Below are 18,147 nucleotides of genomic sequence, written 5' to 3'. Positions count from 1 at the left end.
CAAACTCAACTCCGAAACGCCGGCCAAGCTGTGTGACTACTATTACCAGGGCGGCTTACGAGGAAGCTCCGCAAGACCTCCGTACTCCGTATACCTCCGCGACGCGCCAACACACTGCAGCGCAGACGACACACTGGCGACCCGTACATGAAGTGGTAGAGAAGCCGCGCTCTTCGGAGACAGACGCCCAGCACAACATTCGGCCGCTATGGCCAGCCGGCCGCCGGGGGGACCGTCTCACAGCGAGAACCTGATCGACTTTGACGACCACCAACCCACATACTACTCGGGCGCACCACCACCCGCAAACGACCAGGACCTCCTCCACCGGTACGACATAGACAGCTCCGACGCGGCGCCCCAGGGCCGGCCCTCGGTGTCCTACGATGACTTTGTTGGGGGTGGGAGGGCGACGGCAGGCCTGCCGGGCGGGCCTGGCGCACCAACGGGTACCTCGCCCTATCTGGGGGGAGCAAACAATAACAGAGCCTACTCGCAAACGTCGGACCTGAACAACTACCAACGGTACTCGGACGCAGATATACCACACGACGACGATGCCTCAACACAGGGCTACTATGCTGCAGGAGGGGCGTATGATCAGGCTTCACCAGGTATACAGCGCGGGGCATCCAAGAAGGCGCACAACAGGAATAGTATCCTGAGTCTCGGAGGTGGCCTAACGGGGAGAGTCAAGAATATGTTCGGGCAGGGGAACGAGTACTCTGAGATGGACCTTCCATTGACTGAGAATGCAGCACACCAACGGCAGCCCAGCGCGACCGCGAGCGCACGCGACGATGGCCAGTCGTCAAAGACAAAGAAGGGGCTGGGGACGTTCAAGTTCGGCTTCGGTCGGGGTGCGCCAGACCCATCCACACTGGGGCCCCGAATCATCCACCTGAACAACCCGCCTGCGAACGCCGCGAACAAATACGTCGACAACCACATCTCCACCTCGAAATACAACGTCGTCACCTTCCTCCCCAAATTCCTCTACGAGCAGTTCTCCAAATACGCCAACCTCTTCTTCTTATTCACTGCCATCCTACAACAGATCCCCGGTATCTCACCCACGTCGCGATTCACTACAATTGTTCCGCTCGGCATAGTCCTACTGGTCTCGGCGGTCAAGGAATACATTGAGGACTACCGGCGAAAACAGTCCGATTCCGACCTCAACAACTCAAAGGCGCAAGTTCTCAAAGGGTCTTCCTTTGTGGATACAAAATGGGTCAACGTGGCAGTAGGCGACATCGTACGCGTCGAATCTGAATCACCTTTCCCAACTGATCTGGTCCTACTCGCTTCTTCCGAGCCGGAAGGTCTGTGCTACATTGAAACGGCCAACTTGGACGGAGAGACGAACCTCAAGATCAAGCAAGCTATTCCGGAGACAGCTGACTATGTCAGCCCTGCTGAGCTAGCGCGACTGGGAGGCCGCATCCGATCGGAACAGCCGAACAGTAGTCTATACACGTATGAAGCAACCTTGACCATCGCAGCAGGTGGCGGAGAGAAGGAACTACCACTTCAACCCGATCAGCTGTTGTTACGTGGAGCTACATTACGAAACACCCCTTGGATACATGGCGTTGTTGTCTTCACTGGACACGAAACCAAGCTGATGAGGAATGCGACCGCTACACCTATCAAGACTACTGCAGTGGAGAGGATGGTCAACAAGCAGATTCTCATGCTTGTCGTCATTCTCATAATCCTAAGTATTATCAGCTCAATAGGCGACGTCATTATCCAATCCACGCAAAGAGATAGCCTCGAGTACCTTAGGCTTGAGACTTTCAACGGCGCCAAGCAGTTCTTCCGAGACCTTCTGACATATTGGGTGTTATACTCCAACCTGGTACCCATCTCACTTTTCGTGACAATCGAGATCGTCAAGTACTATACTGGCAGTCTGATCGATTCCGACTTGGACATTTACTACGAACCAACGGATACACCTGCGAAATGTCGAACTTCGTCATTGGTCGAGGAACTGGGTCAGATTGAATACATCTTTTCAGATAAGACGGGTACTCTGACCTGCAATGTAATGGAATTCAAGCAGTCCACAATTGCTGGTATCCAGTATGCCGATGAGGTCCCAGAGGACAGACGTGCTACGATCGAGGACGGCGTTGAGGTTGGTATTCACGACTTCAAGCAGCTCGAGCAAAATCGCAAAACGCACCACAACAAGTATATCATTGACCAGTTCCTCACTCTACTTTCAACTTGTCACACAGTCATTCCCGAGCGAAAGGGTGAAAAGGCCGCTATCAAATACCAAGCTGCGTCTCCTGATGAGGGTGCTTTGGTTGAAGGTGCGGTGACTCTTGGTTACAAATTCATCGCACGAAAGCCGCGCGCCGTCATTATCGAAGTCGACGGTCGCGAGTTGGAATACGAGCTCTTAGCCGTTTGCGAATTCAACTCTACCAGGAAGAGGATGTCGACTATCTTCCGCACTCCCGAAGGCAAGATTGTCTGTTATACCAAGGGTGCCGACACCGTCATTCTGGAGAGACTTAGCAAGGACAACCCCCATGTGGAAACGACATTGACGCATCTTGAGGAATACGCTTCCGAGGGACTGCGCACGCTGTGTCTTGCTATGCGAGAAATACCGGAGAACGAGTTCCAGGAATGGTGGACCATCTTCAACACTGCGCAAACCACAGTCAGCGGAAACCGTGCCGAAGAGCTAGACAAGGCCGCTGAGCTTATTGAGCGTGATATGACTCTACTTGGCGCGACTGCTATCGAAGACAAGCTGCAGGAGGGCGTGCCAGACACTATCGCTACTCTGCAATCAGCCGGTATCAAGGTCTGGGTTCTCACTGGAGATCGTCAAGAAACCGCTATCAACATTGGCATGAGCTGCAAGCTGATTAGTGAAGACATGAGTCTCCTCATCATCAACGAGGAAAACAAGGAAGATACACGAGACAACATTCGCAAAAAGTACCAAGCAGTCACCAGCCAGAGCCAAGGCGGCGCAGAGGTGGACGTCCTCGCTCTAGTCATTGATGGCAAATCACTCACTTACGCTCTTGAACGCGACCTCGAGAAGGAGTTCTTGGATCTCGCTGTCAGATGCAAGGCTGTCATCTGTTGCCGTGTCTCCCCTCTCCAGAAGGCCCTTGTTGTCAAGCTTGTCAAACGCCATCTCAAGGCTATCCTCTTAGCCATCGGCGACGGTGCGAACGATGTCTCCATGATCCAAGCTGCTCACGTTGGTGTTGGTATCAGCGGTATGGAGGGATTACAGGCAGCTCGCAGCGCGGATATCGCGATTGGGCAGTTCCGCTACCTGCGTAAGCTTCTTCTTGTCCATGGCGCGTGGAGCTACCAGCGTGTTAGCAAGGTCATCTTGTACTCCTTCTATAAGAACATTGCCATGTTCATGACGCAGTTTTGGTACGCTTTCCAGAACGGTTTCTCTGGCCAGATTATCTACGAATCGTGGACACTGACGATGTACAACGTGTTCTTTACCGCTGCACCGCCTTTCGTCTTGGGTATTTTCGATCAGTTCGTAAGCGCAAGGCTTTTGGACAGGTATCCGCAACTCTACCGACTCAGTCAGTCTGGCGTGTTCTTTAGGATGCACTCTTTCTGGTCATGGGTCGGAAACGGTTTCTACCACTCGCTAATCCTCTACTTCGGCGCTCAAGCATTCATTCTGTGGGACTGGCCGCAATGGGATGGCCGAAACGCAGGTCATTGGGTCTGGGGAACTGCCTCCTACACAGCCAACCTTGCGACTGTTCTTCTCAAAGCCTCTCTCATTACCAACATCTGGACGAAGTACACTGTAATAGCCATCCCAGGCTCCATGCTGCTATGGTTCATCTTGATGCCCATCTACGCCGTTGTGGCTCCCAAGGTTAACATCTCCACCGAGTACGTTGGTGTCATCGAGCGCTTGTTCCCCGACCCGCGGTTTTGGGCAATGGTCTTGGTGTTGCCGCCACTCTGTCTCATCCGAGACTTTGCATGGAAGTACGCCAAGAGGATGTACTTCCCGCAGAGCTACCATCACGTCCAGGAGATTCAGAAGTACAACATCCAAGATTATCGGCCACGGTATGTTTACTTAATATTCACCCTTGCGAGCAACAGCTGACTAACTCTTCAACAGCATGGAACAATTCCAAAAAGCAATCCGAAAAGTCCGACAAGTGCAGCGCATGCGCAAACAGCGTGGTTATGCGTTCTCTCAAACAGACGAATCGCAAGCTAGGGTGCTGCAAGCCTATGACACCACACAGCAACGAGGTCGGTTCGGAGAGATGGCGAGTTCGCGGAAGTAAGCCGGGATCTGGGGATGATCGCGGGAATGAACTTCACTCATCGGTGTTTGCTTGGCGCATGGGAATGGGCGGAATGATATTCGTGTACGACTGCGCTCCCAGCGGGCATGATGTCTTTGATATCGGTACTGCATAGTGTTATTGATGTTAGCGTCAACCAACGAAGCTTTTGCTCGTAGTTTCTAATGACTTATTCTCCATTCAGTCTGTGTTCTGTCGTTGATGTGCTGTAATGCCGCTTCACTCCCGGCTATTGCAACAATCACGCCGTCATGTCGCATGTCCGAAGAGCCTCAAACGTTTCATCGCCCCACCACGGCATGCGAACAGCACAAAAAGAAATCCCACGCCGGCTCATCGCTTATCCAATGCCATGGACGAACGGTAAATCACGACCATGGCGCGTACTAATTATCCGGTGCCTCGAGCTGTCGAGACTAATAGCTACTTTACCCGTCGACCGCGTGGTGGCAGGCCAAATTGTGGGTAGGGAGGGGCACATGGTACCCCACTATCGTCACTGTGGTGATCGTGATTGCAGCTGCGCTCTTTTGCCAGCGTTACGGCGCTCGCATGCAGTTTCAGGACGCAGAAGTTTCTGATTGAGCATTGTTGAGACGAGCCGCTATTTACCCATGTATTGAGAATTGCCGGACAGGAGGAAGGAAGGAAGTAACATTGCAGTAGTATTTTGCAGGCGACGCCAAACACCAAGGCCGACCAACACGCTCAGCGTCCGCCACAAGCATGCGGCGCAACAAGGATAAATAGGTAGGCGGAACCATAACCCATCAGGGTAAAGGCGCAGACAAGGCCATGGCAGCCCAGTCGTCCGGTTGAAGACGCAGGGTCATATGGTGATGCTAGCCTCTGACACGGCGTATATAGACGGCAGGCTGTTGTACCTGGCGCCAAAATCTGTTATTCCGTCTGCAAAATACACGTATATACTACCCCCAGGGACATGATTGCTGGGCGCTTCAATTGCCGTGCTAGCAGTATTAATACGCTGCGTGCCGCCTGTTCTTCTGCCGTTGCTACTACTTGCAGACCTCTTGCTTCTTCCTCTTTTACTCGTTCGACAAGACCTTGCTTTGGACGTTCACCTCCTACGTTACTACAAAAGAATAGCTTTGCGCATCGTAACTTCTTCGCTACCATGGCTGTCAACACTCCCTACGTTACGCTCAACGATGGCAACAAGATGCCCCAGGTTGGCTTTGGACTGTGGAAGGTCGACAATGCTACCTGCGCCGACACTGTTTACAACGCCATCAAGGCTGGATACAGGTTGTTCGACGGTGCCTGCGGTACGTTCATCCCCCTCTCCAAATCCCCAGAGCCGCTGTTGGCGGAGGTCTGGGGAAGCAATCTCAGTTACTACGAAACGCTCCATCGGCCCGTAAACCGTAAAGAGCAGAGATCTATCGGCAATCGCAGACGGGGTTTTTCCTCCGATTTACCGGTGGCTTCTGTATCCTCTGCAAGGTTACATTGCGTCGGAATGCTAGCGCCCTCGCTCGGAACAGCGCCGCGCATGATCACAGCTGACAATCCGATCTACAGACTACGGCAACGAAGTCGAGTGCGGCCAGGGTGTAGCCCGCGCCATCAAGGACGGGCTCGTAAAGCGCGAAGACCTCTTCATCGTCAGCAAGCTGTGGCAAACATTCCACGAGCGCGAGCAAGTCGAGCCCATCTGCAAGAAGCAACTGGCCGACTGGGGCGTCGACTACTTCGACCTGTACATCATCCACTTCCCCGTCGCGCTCAAGTACGTCGACCCCAAGGTGCGCTACCCACCGGGCTGGTTCGTCGACGGCGAGAGCAAGATCGAGCACAGCAATGCCAGCCTACAAAGCACATGGGAAGCCTTTGAGGAGCTCAAGAACAAGGGCCTGGCCAAGAGCATCGGTGTGAGCAACTACTCGGGCGCCCTCCTCCTCGACATGTTCACCTACTGCAAGATCAAGCCCGCCACCCTGCAGATCGAGCACCACCCCTACTACGTCCAGCCCTACCTCATCGAGCTCGCCAAGCAGCACGACATTAAGGTCACCGCATACTCTTCCTTCGGCCCCCAGAGCTTCATCGAGTGCGACATGAAGATCGCGGCTGACACACCCCTCCTCTTTGACCATCCCGTCATCAAGAAGATCGCAGATGCGCATGGCAAGACTCCCGCGCAGGTCCTCCTCCGCTGGTCGACACAACGTGGTCTTAGCGTTATCCCCAAGTCCAACTCGGCGAACCGCCTGCAGCAGAACTTGGATGTTACCAGCTTTGATCTCAAGGACAGCGAGATTGCGGAGATCTCTGGCCTCGACAAGAACTTGAAGTTCAACGCTCCTACCAACGTAAGTTTATATGTGCATCTTTGTGGAGTAGGATGAGTGCTAATGTTGTGTTGCAGTACGGTATCCCTTGCTACGTCTTCGCATAGATGGATGGTGCTTGGAGAGAGTGGTGGATGAACGAGGATGACGATATGAATAAATAGATAAACAGCACGGCGCGTTGCACTGCGCTGATGGCCAGATAGCAACGCCAAATGGCGAAAATGAATATACTGTCAAAACATTCGTCCACAATCTAAACCACACTATCGATTATCGTGACGAGGTGACGATGAACGAAAACCGAGTCGCGACCCTTACCCGTGCTCCGAACGAGTGGTCTCAGTCCCTTCCAACACGCACGTCAATGCACCGTCACACCCCCTCCTCGCCGGCTTTCAGGCAAATCCAAAGCACACCTAACCACGCCCGGACTATCCGATAACACAACAATACCGCACGCCAGTTTGTTGTCATAGCTGTCACACTCGCTCTAGCCCCTACTGGCATCATCGCGCCAAGCACAGCATGCACCTAACGCGTCCGCTCCACGGTACAAGCCACGTCTAGAACCCGTTCTGTTGTACCAGCCCTGCAGGCGCGTGAGATCGTGATGGCCTTTGCTGTGCTGGTTGTGCATGGGACAGGGTATCGTTAGTTTTCATATTCAAGATCTTCTGTCTGAGCGACTAGGGTGAGAGATGGGATGGGGGTGATTGGTCACGGAATAAGGAAGCGTGGGCATCCGGGTCTTTCTGTCGAGAATGCAGACTCGGGAGATGTGTGATGGGTATGCGAGAATGCGCATCCAACAATCCCATCATGAAAACTCCATCAGCCATGGAAATGCACTACGCCCTCAGTTGCGGGGCAGCGCATACCTAGGCAGAAGACACCTGCCGACAGCCGTACAAGCGCGGCATATCCAAGAAAGACATAGATAACGTTTGGACCTGGAGGCACGGAATGACGCGCTTGCGATTCTAGGTCTTCGAGGTTCTTGTTTCCGCTAAGCTCCGGAAGGTGTTCCACTGGAACAACCGCTTGCCGCATGATCCGCATTGGCATTGGCACATGCACCACACATGGCAAGGGCTGGGGGACTAGGGCTAGACCTGTTTGTGTGATGCGTGTTGTTGATGGCGCATTTGGACTTCAGAGGTGAATTGCGCGCGTGGATGTGGAGTAGAAGGTTGCGTGAAAGCTACTCAGCTTGCGTACCAGTTTCACGATGTAATCAAAACGCGCGTGCGCATTATAGCGACCCAAAAGATCCTCAACCCGTGACATCACACAACGCACGCGCATCGTCCGAGTCGTCCGCCGCACATCGCAGGGCACCTCATAGTGCATCCTGCATCCGCGGATCCCGGAGCTAGTCCGAAAAAAAAGCTCATGCCATGTGTACTAGGTCACGACAAAGTTAAATCTTTTGCATCGGAACACCGAAACGCAGGACCGATTAACAATCCAGAGGCTCTTTCTATCGGCCAACTCAGGCAAAACTGACATCAAGCTTCCGAGGTCGTTGGCTATTTACTTTACTTGACTACTGCACGCGAGACCACGTTTTCTCCTCTTGACTTTGACTACTCTCCGGCAACCGGCTTGCGATTATTGCGATTACGATTGTACTACTTACTAGCTACCTGCTAGCTAGTTACCCGCGAAAGACTACGAGATACATACAAGAAAGCTGTGCCGGATCCTTCGCTTTTGCTTCTGCTCCTTCCTGATCCTGAATTCCGACGCGCCGGTACTGATCTGCTGTTTGATACCCACCCCCGGAGTCTGTCTGACGTATTTGATTTGAATCTGCTTTTTATACGAACGTTTTACGCGCATCACGCCCGAACGAAACGAAACGCAACGCAGCGCAGCGCATTGTTATTTGGAGTCCTGATCAAGGCGCATCCGCATCCGCATCCACATCCACACCGTCATACCTGAATCCCATTCTCAATTCCCTGGCCTGGACCAAACGGGAAACATGACACTATCGGTCGAGCAAAAGCAGATGAGGTATGTTCGCAAACGCGCGAAGCTTGCGCCATGTAGCAAATGCTGACTTTGCTCTCCCACAGATTCCTAGCCGTCGTGCTCCCTTCCCTTACACTTTGCACACACACGCTCCTCGCCCTCTCCTTCCTCCTCCCAGGCTCAGATCCCAATCGCGCCGTTTTCTCCATCACATACAATGCCATCGCCGGCAGCGCAAGCATATTAGGCCTCGTGGGCGCTATACGGGTAAGCAAGCAAGCCACTTTCTTTGTCCCCGCGATTCGTGCGACTGGCGGGTCTTGGATGGGTCCGGGTTCGCGCGGAGGAAAGCAACATCCAAGACATGTTCAAGACAATTAGTAAGACGAGGCGGAAATGTGCTAACGCCCCGTTTCTAGTTGTTACCGCGGCTAGTGTCAGCTTACACCATCGTCCACGCCATCACCCTCTCCTTCGTCACCATCGCGCTCGTAAACCTGATTCTGCCCTTCGACTTCCGGTTACTCAATCCGGTTATTCCGAGCTATGCCGTTGATGGGTCGTTGTTGTGTCGCGATATCGATGCGGGGTTTGGATGGGACGACGAGTGGTTGGAGAAGTGCTCGATGACTTTTATTGTTGTCAAGTTTGCGATTGCGGGACTGGGTTTAAGTCTGATGGGCGCGCAGTGGTGGGCACTGTGCAGTGTGAGGGCGTGGGGGCAGGAGTTAGGTGGTCAGGATAGGAGTGGCGAGGGGGATGTGGAAAAGGCTGACCTTGTGCGGAGGGACGATTTTATGTTTGATGAAAAGACGGGGTTCTAAATGACTTATGAAATAAAGAGTATAAACAAAATTGGCGCAAATCGCGAGACCAGCTCGCGCATGAAGTGTAGCTTCCCAGACTGGTTGGATTGCGATTCAAGCTCAACGTCAAACCTGCTCCTCCATCTTCGGGGCTTACTCAGACAGGACGCGAAAGTTGATGACTGACACAGTGTCGACCGCATCCTTGTGAGTCTCCCGAACCCAAAGTTGACCTGCTCCCTGCTCCTCTGGTCTGGGAGTCTCCCTCCAGAAAACGAACTTTGGTTTCTCTTCACGCGGTGTGAAATATCGGATGTACGTCGTTACTTCCCCAGTCAGACAGGTTGGGCATGCGGAATTGCACTTGTCCAAATCCCAACTAGTCTTTCCACAGTGTAGGCATATCTTGATCCTTTGACTAACCCATGCGTTTCTTGGCGGAAGAATGGTTCCAGGCCCGGTTTTGATATGCATCGTGAACCTTGCAACATGGCAGAAGCAGACGTTTGGTGGTAGTTCGATAACGTCGTGCAGAACGTTGACTCTCGCCATGGGCAGACAGGCTGGACTGAGCGATGACTTGAAACTACCGATCGGGCATGTAACCCTGCACAAGATACAGTATCGATGGGTGGGTTTCGAAGACGGTGGAGCTAGATGACGTTGAATGGCGCGTTGTACACATCGTGGGCGTGGAGTTTGCCATCGTCGCTGATTAAGCCATATTATGCTGTTGACTCGTCGTTGTGTGAGCCCTAGGGCGACTATCGCATCATGCGGAAGAATGTCTGCGATATCGAGGATGAGCTCAGTCGGGAGGTTGATGAGCTGTGCTGGTGTCGCGGGCATGTCTTCTTGTACGCTCGGCAGAGGTGGCTGTTGATGCTTTGTGGATCTTCGTGATCTGAGGATTGGAAACAGTCGCAGGAGGAGGTCGATGCAGTACGCTCGCGCACAAGGCGAGGCCATTTGCGTAGCCATATCGGTGGAGTCATTCACACTGTATAGCCACCGTTGTGACATTTCACGTCCGACTGTAAAGGCGAACAGCGCCCGTCCGTCGAAGGGTGAATTCGCTGCTAATAAGGGATCCATGATTTCGCCTTCTTTCCAAGAGCCGTGTCTCATATTCATGCGTGAGGTGGGCGTTGCGCTTCATCATGTGTGACGGGCTTATCGGGCGTATATGTTGCAAGGGAGGATGAGTGGTCATGTCGGAGGTGTGGCTGATGGCTTGAGTGATGCCTAGACTCATGATCGGTGGCAGGCGCGTGATATCAAGAAATGAAAGGGGAAAGAGCGTTGGATTTTGATGACTCGAAATGTGTGATGACGATGGAATGGAACGGACAGGGTGACTGAGCGGATAGGCGAAAGGAGAATACATTCCTCAGGATGACGTGTGCAAGGCTTACTTTTGGAGGCTATAGCGCAACGGCGGAGTGTAGGCGAAGTTGGCGAACTACAGAAGCTGGGGTATGCGGGAGCGCAGGCCTAGCCGAATGGGTTGTACCCTTGTCTGTGTTGGTCGGTTCACGCACGTGCCATTTTGTTATTGCGCATACAGTGAGGTGTTTTCGAGCGTCGGCGGGCTTTGTATAAAGACTTGTGTATCTGGAGACTCGGCAGCGCATTCCGACCCCCCACATCGTGGATGGGTATTGACGTCGCATATCAGCATGCGAAGCTCGGCGTGCATGGCGTTGCTATCTTGACTTTGTTAAACCTCATCTGGAAACAAGGCCGGCACCGACGTTGGCCATCTTGGTCTTCTCTGAGCCAAACGGACTCAGGCGACAACCACACCGATGGTAGGAGCATCATCTCTCTGATGGATGTGCATGTGCTCAGATGGAGAAGCAAGCCACAATTCGATATTTTCACGAATGTCTGTCTTTGGTGGGTGCTTATTGGAGGCAGCCCACATTGCTCGTCCGATTGCCCCGCATCACAGCCCAAGCGCTTCCACATGGTGCGTGATGGTGGAGGGCAGTGATCATGCTGGCAGCACGGCGTGGCATGCGTCGGCCTGGCAGCCATGGATTGCTGCACTCGCGGGCGCACTGGCGGGGCACTGCGAACGCGAGGTTCGCAGATGACGGCCACGACGCAGCTGTAGATGTCTATGGGAGGACGCAGACCCTGAGTCGGTGTATGTCAGGGCCGTGACAAAGCCAGAGCGGTAGGGTCCACGTGTAAAGGAGACGCGCGGGGCTTTGTTGCGAATAGCCGACGACAGATAGGGTGGTGAGAGCCCGAACGACGGTTGCAGGTTCGCTAAACGCGCCCGCTGCTCGCACTGCATATCCCGCAGTCCTCGACGACGACATGCAGCTGCCCCTCTCGGACGTCATCCGCCAGCTCTTCCACTTCGCCGACCGCTGAAGAGCCGTAGAGTTGGGCTTCCAGGACAATGGCAGCCACCAACGCGAGGCTGCGGCGTCCGTCATACGAAGTACGCGGTTGGACCAGGACGGGATGGAAGGCATGTCGAACTAATTGCATGCAGCTGGTGAGGCCCGTGTCGTCGAAGCGGAGATGAATTAAGTGGATAGGTCGTTGCTCGGCCTGCTTAGCGCGAGGAATCCAGCATCCCCTTTCGCCATGTCCTCACATTCCCGCGATATCTCCCGAAGTCCCTCCCTGACCCCTACCCGCTCTCAGTTGTGCTTTTCCTGGTGCCTCACTTGCTGCCTGCCCGGTGAACAGCTGTCGCTCCTTTTTCGCGGTGAAGGTGAGTTCACGGTTCACTTTTTTCGGTACGCGGCACGACCCTGTGTCCAAAACATCTCCGCTCTCCACCAAAATTTTCCGCTGCCCGCCTCGACCTCATTTCCCGCCCCCATATCGTCAACACGGGCTGCCGCCGACCGCCGAACCTCTTGTTGCCGAACCTCAGTCGCCAATTGCTGCGTGCCATTGCTGGACCAGAACAACCGTACTGACCAGTGTACTCAGAATATCTAGACTAGTCCCGCCCACGAGCCCTTTGGCGTTGCGCAACTACCCCGACTCCCACGAAGCCACCGGACTGCCTCTTGCCCGCCATGTCCTACTACAACGACGCGTCGTGGAACACACCCGCTCCCGGCCGCCAGCAGTCATGGGAGCAGCCCCAACCGCCCTCGCGCTCAGGTACCGGCCACATGGGATTCAACGGCGCAGGTGCAGCGATTCACATGGATGTAGGCACAAGCTCCACAGTCAACAGCGAGGTCGCCAATGCCTTTGCTTCGCAGTTTGAGGGTACGTAGTTCCGGCGGTGGGGTCTGTCAGAGCCAATGCGACCCGACATGGCAGTGACAGGCCCCGTCGCAAGCATAGGCGAGGCAGTGCTGACCAGTAACCACAGAGGTCGACCGCGCCATTGAGAACCTCAGCAAGAGCGGCAAGCCCCTCGGCCCCGGCTTCCCTCCCACCCCCATGGGCGCCAACCGCCGCGAGTCGATGCCCATGATGGGAGGCGCGCCCCGCCCATACCCCGACTTCGGTACACACTTCTGCCCACGCATGCCCCTCCACACCACTGACATGTGACACAGAGCAGCAGCGCATGGGCGGCCCCCAGCGCCACCACTCGGTCAGCGAGTACGACGGCTCCCGCTCCCACTCGGCGACCAACGTCCAGGGCTTCTACCAGAACCAGCGCGGCTATGCGCCCCGACCCAACGACGCGGACCAGATGGCACAGGCGAAGCGACGGATGGCGGCTCAGCGTGAGCGTGAGCTGCGCAACTATCATCAGGAGCAGCAATACCACAGAAGTAAGGACTCGGAATCTGGGCAACAATAGGCAGGACAGTTGGTTGACTAGGGTAATACAGACGTTTCAGGCTCAGGCTCCAAGTCGGACCGCTCCATGAGCCCCAATGCCATGAATGAAGATGAGCGCCGCGAACTCATCGCCCGCCAGCACCGTGCTTTGTATGGCGAGACCTCCACCCTGTACAACAGCAACCCCACCTCGAGCCAGGATGTCCGCGTTCAGACTTCTGCTGCCGGCCGTGGCCCCTCTCCGCTCGCCTTTGACCCCTTCGGCATGCAGGCCCAGTCCGGCGAGGGCTCCGTCCAGATGCCTCCCCGCGACAAGGACGTTACTGGTGGTGCCCAGGATGCTCGTGCCAACAGCACCTCTTCGCCGTCCGGTACTCAGAACCCCGCGTTCAACCTCTTCGATGCGCAGCAGGCGAACCGCACTTCCAACTCGTCACCCGGAGGCTCTCCTCCCGTGCCCGGTCAGAAGGCCAATGGCTCTGGTGTCGCCCCCATCGGCACTCGTCCCCAGAACCAGAACCTGCAGCAGCCAGGTGGTGCCGCCCTGGGCAAGCGCGCAAACTCACCGCTGCCGTCGCCTCTCGGCTACAACTCGTACAACGCGAGCGAGCAGAACAACATGACGACATCTGCTTCTATGAACCCTTCTTCTACTGTCACTGACAAGGGCGTTGGTATTTGGAACAACGGACCCTGGAGCAACACCCCCACCCAGGGAGTGCAGGCGTCTGTTTGGGGTTAGAAAACGGAGTTTTGATTAGGGAGATAGGATGCACCTCCGGAGTTACTGCATTTCAGGTGTCTCGGGCATACTGTGTCGGTCTTTCAGATACAACCATGGGTGGAGCCGGTCAATTGGTGGTCGGCGAATATTTCCTGTGGGTTTGGCGGCGCACTTGCAGCATGCTCGCCTACGTTCCACATCTCTGGGTCTGCTGAAGATAATATACCTCTTACGGGCGGTTACATGGGTGTTTGCTAGGCAAGGTTAAGGGTCGGCATCGGTTTACGGGGCTTGCGGGAGTTTGCTTAAGGATGACTTGCTATTACCGGTTGCTAGCTTTCGGATCTGGTCGAGGGCATCTACATCATCGAAAGTGGGCTAGGTCCTACGCTGATGATATTGGGACGCTATCTGGCCTGGTATATCAAACGGTCTAATGGGAAAAGTGGCTTGGGACGAACCATCCTTTTGGTGAACATGCTTTGCGCGATGTCTCCAGTGAAATTTTTCACACCACCGCTGTGTTTATGTACCTGCCCGTTCGGGATAATCGCTGCCGTGGTGAAGGAGCTAACACGTGACCCTGACTAGCGGCGTTCTAAGCGAAGCAATCGAGGTCAGGGTTAGCGCGGCGCGGCAACCCCAGCTCCAGAATCGTGGCCTTTGAGAGCCGCCGAGCGACTATCACCAGCTGCTTGCACAACATCTTCCATCACAACCACTCCGTCCATCTCGCACCGGTCACCGTCAAAAACACACATTATGGTCAGTAACACCTTCCTTGGCGCTATAGACGGCCATTGGACACACGAGGACACCTGGCTGTCGTTCCGGAGCATGCGACAGGAGAGCAAGAGCATGAGGACATGTCTCAGAGACTATTGGACTGGTGTCGCGTGCTGTCACTTCTCGAGCTGTCTGCTATCCGTTCAGACGTCATGGTTTCTCGATTCATCCAAGAAGCCCTGCGACAATACCCTCATGCACAAGCCAAACCACAGAACACCAAGATCATTGCTAACATGGCCGATAGTCTGCTGCACGCGCTACCTCCCCCGCCACGGGCTCTACGGGCTCAACAACCGCGCGTCCTGCGTCACCAAAGCCCCCAGGTGGCCCAGCGACCGTTATGCGCAGGAAAGCTGCGGCTGACCGCGCCGAGAAGACCGCGAACCTGCGACCAAGCAGCACAAGGGCGGCCGGCGCTGGCGGCAGCTCAAGCACTATGCTGAGTAAGTGCACTCCGAGCTGGTTAGAGGAGGAGGATGTGTAGTAGAATGAGCTGCTCAGCTATGCTAGCAGCGGATTTGGCATGCGGCGGTTGGCAGAGATACAGCTGTGGGACATTGGCTAACATCCATTTCCAGGGCTATACACCGATGAGTCCCCCGGTCTGAAGGTCGACCCCGTCGTAGTCATGACCCTGTCCGTTGTCTTCATCTTCAGCGTTGTCGCTCTTCACGGTACGTACACCGGAACCTCCTAGTTCGGTATCAATCTAACAGCTCCAGTCATCGCCAAGGTTATGCGTCGATTCTCCGCATAAACACATCTTCCCAGATGCACCCTTTACAACATTCGACCGATTCCCCCTACGTTGAGGTGGCCCTCTACTACGGCGACCCCAACATTTCTCACAACCTCTGTTTGCGATTACCCGTGTTTATTTCCTTATCATCTATTCCCGATCGTTGGGCACAAGCATAGAAAGCATGGGACGAACCGTAAAAGCATTGTATCAGGATATCATCTTGACCGTTGACTTGGCAGGACGATGGAAAGCTCGTATGGCCAAGGACTGCTAGTTTTGCTTGCTGTATTATAGGTCCCCATTGGAATCAGGAGTTTTGACAATGCGTTCTTATTGATGTCTGTTGAACCAATCCACCGTGATGGAACCGGCAATAGCTGAAGTCTGGGGACCTAATAGGGAGACCGTCAATGCAGCTGAGATGCGCGCTTGTGTCCTTCTTTCTCACCATCACAGCACATACAGGCAATCTTCAACTCTCCAGGAATTTCGGACATGTTGCTAATAAGATTCTTCAATCCACAGGGCTTTCTATGTCATAATGTCATATCTGTATTCCTCTTCTTTCCGCTGCCAAATTTCCCACAGAACCAACGCAAACTACAGAGGGGTATTTTAAACTCGTTTTGAAGCAAACCATCCACCCAAACAATGCAGCACAGGGCCTACACAATACGGCTCGCCCGATCAACTTCGATCTTAAACTCCTTCTTCTTTCCAATCACCAACCTAGTCCCAGACTTGGAACCATTCCCCCCAGACTCCGCAGCCTTATCCAACTCCTCCCTCGTAATGCTCAAACTCCTCTCTCCGACCCAAACTTCCGCTTCATGCCCACGATACATATGCGTAGGACGAAAATGCTCATCCGCCGTCATAAACCCGTGAGTATGCCCCGGTGGCGACGCTCTTGTCGGACTACTGGATTGCATCAATTCAAGACCATGGGAGCCGTCTTGATCTCCCAGGGACTGCTTGCTCGCCCGCCGACTGGGCAACGTATCCATGAGATACGATTCCGAGATGTTATCCGCCGACCGCCTATGATGGCCATAATGTTGATGGTGACCCATCATCTGCCTCCTCGATGGCGGTAACATCCCACTCGAATGCGTCGTCAACGCACTTTCCATTCTCGACCTCCCCCCACTCCCACTCCCACTATGCCCCTCTCCATACTGCTTATACGTACTACTCACGTACTCCTTATCAAACGGCTTCAAGAACGGACCCATTCCCGTTATCGTACTCGACATAATCGCGTAACCCATCTGCCATTGCGTAGCGATTACATAGTCGAAAGTGAAGTTTGACCCGCTAAGTCGTAGGTCCAGGTAGTAGAGTCGAATTCCGGCGATTGCGATCACCGGAAGGCGGGCGGAGAAAGCGAGGATTACGAGGAGTTTGGCGAGAAGGCGCATTTGGAGGGAGTAGATTAGGTGGACTGCGGCGAGGAACATTAGGAGTTCGGTCAGGATGTCGAAGGTGCCTATGCTGAGCCATTTTGGCCACTGTGGTGGTGCGTTAGTATGTGGATGTATTTCATCGAGGAAAAGAATGCGCCTAGTCGCCTAGGATAGTCGACTTACCCTGTTCGTACAGTTGCCCGCGTCTGTATATGTTTGCGCAGGGTTGCATGGTATAGCAATCAGGATGACGGATACCAGTGCCCATAGACAGGACAGTGCTACGAGCGACCAAGATGCTATGCGATGAGATCCGCCTGGCGATAGCCGTAGGTACAGAGAAAGTACTGATAGCTTCGAGGCGAGTATAACGAAGATATAAATGATCTGCGACGCGAAACCTTCCTGTTGGTTGTTAGACGCGGTTTCCCCAGATGTTCGGCGGTTCACTCGGTCGCGGCTGCCCTGCGCGAACGCCAGAAGGAAGCAAGGAGCCGACACCCACGCGCGGATCCAGAGGGTCGCTGAATCGCCAAAACTTGAACAACACGTACATTTCCAAGTTGCTGCAGTTGCGACAGCGGTACTCCGACTTGTGAGGCTCCTAGGCCTAGGTTGACGAGATGGAATATGATTCCTGATTGTACCGTGTCGAGCAATGTCGCTATTGCGAGCCACCAATCTGCACACACGCCATCAGCAGAATGTCTCAACTCTGAGTACAGACCGACTCTAGGGCACTTACCATCAGATCGCCACTCCCTCGATTGCAGGCGCAACCATACTCGGATCAGAAAACAGGACCAGACAAAGGCCAAAACAGCTGCACCAGTCACTACAATGAGCCCGCGCTTGTCATCCGCAGATATAACGTACGGCGGAGGTATCACCTCTCCAGCCATCGAGCATCAGGGGAAAAATTGAAGAACAAAGGTACAACAGAGTGGCGGCCATAAGATGACAGGCAGACAGATTCCACGGCAGTTGTCAGAGGGCGACCCTTTGGGTTCTGTACCGCTGCTCCTGCGTCTGACATGTACCTATACCGCCTGTGGTTTGCACAAAGCCAGCCCAATGAGAGCTCGCGCGGACGTTATACCGCCCATGTCACTCCCTTCACGTCGTCCTCCCTCACCTCATCGCTTATTGATCAGGACCGAATGCGACCCATGTACACGGGTTCACGGGAGATCTTATTGAAGATGGCGTCTGATGCTAAGCGAGCCATGACCAAGTACTCCCAACGCATAAGGGTCTCTTCGTCCTTGTAT

General features: G+C 54.3%; 4 protein-coding genes across 4 annotated transcripts; all 4 read left to right on the top strand.

Moving 5' to 3' along the window:
- Positions 1 to 208: 208 nt before the first annotated feature.
- Positions 209 to 4,319, top strand: J4E90_006842 (uncharacterized protein; the record flags this gene model as incomplete). The annotated part of the gene is made up of 2 exons (XM_051436385.1): positions 209 to 4,092; positions 4,148 to 4,319. 2 exons carry the CDS (start codon positions 209 to 211, stop codon positions 4,317 to 4,319), a joined length of 4,056 nt encoding a protein of 1,351 aa, XP_051290179.1.
- Positions 4,320 to 5,478: 1,159 nt separating this feature from the next.
- XYL1_3 (NAD(P)H-dependent D-xylose reductase (XR)) lies at positions 5,479 to 6,762 on the top strand (the record flags this gene model as incomplete). The annotated part of the gene is made up of 3 exons (XM_051436384.1): positions 5,479 to 5,629; positions 5,886 to 6,676; positions 6,733 to 6,762. The coding sequence occupies 3 exons, from the start codon at positions 5,479 to 5,481 to the stop codon at positions 6,760 to 6,762; spliced, it is 972 nt and encodes a 323-aa protein (XP_051290178.1).
- A 1,883-nt stretch (positions 6,763 to 8,645) lies between these two features.
- On the top strand, positions 8,646 to 9,459 carry J4E90_006840 (uncharacterized protein; the record flags this gene model as incomplete). The annotated part of the gene is made up of 3 exons (XM_051436383.1): positions 8,646 to 8,677; positions 8,740 to 8,902; positions 9,055 to 9,459. 3 exons carry the CDS (start codon positions 8,646 to 8,648, stop codon positions 9,457 to 9,459), a joined length of 600 nt encoding a protein of 199 aa, XP_051290177.1.
- Positions 9,460 to 12,488: 3,029 nt separating this feature from the next.
- J4E90_006839 (uncharacterized protein) lies at positions 12,489 to 15,485 on the top strand (the record flags this gene model as incomplete). The annotated part of the gene is made up of 7 exons (XM_051436382.1): positions 12,489 to 12,687; positions 12,794 to 12,931; positions 12,984 to 13,205; positions 13,266 to 13,945; positions 14,973 to 15,171; positions 15,307 to 15,402; positions 15,451 to 15,485. 7 exons carry the CDS (start codon positions 12,489 to 12,491, stop codon positions 15,483 to 15,485), a joined length of 1,569 nt encoding a protein of 522 aa, XP_051290176.1.
- Positions 15,486 to 18,147: the final 2,662 nt, after the last annotated feature.

This window comes from Alternaria incomplexa (genome assembly GCF_024043165.1).
Source record: "Alternaria incomplexa strain BMP 0042 chromosome Unknown scaffold_9, whole genome shotgun sequence".
NCBI lineage: Eukaryota > Fungi > Ascomycota > Dothideomycetes > Pleosporales > Pleosporaceae > Alternaria > Alternaria incomplexa.
Note: the sequence above shows the minus strand (reverse complement) of the source record. Positions and strands in the feature narration are given on the sequence as shown.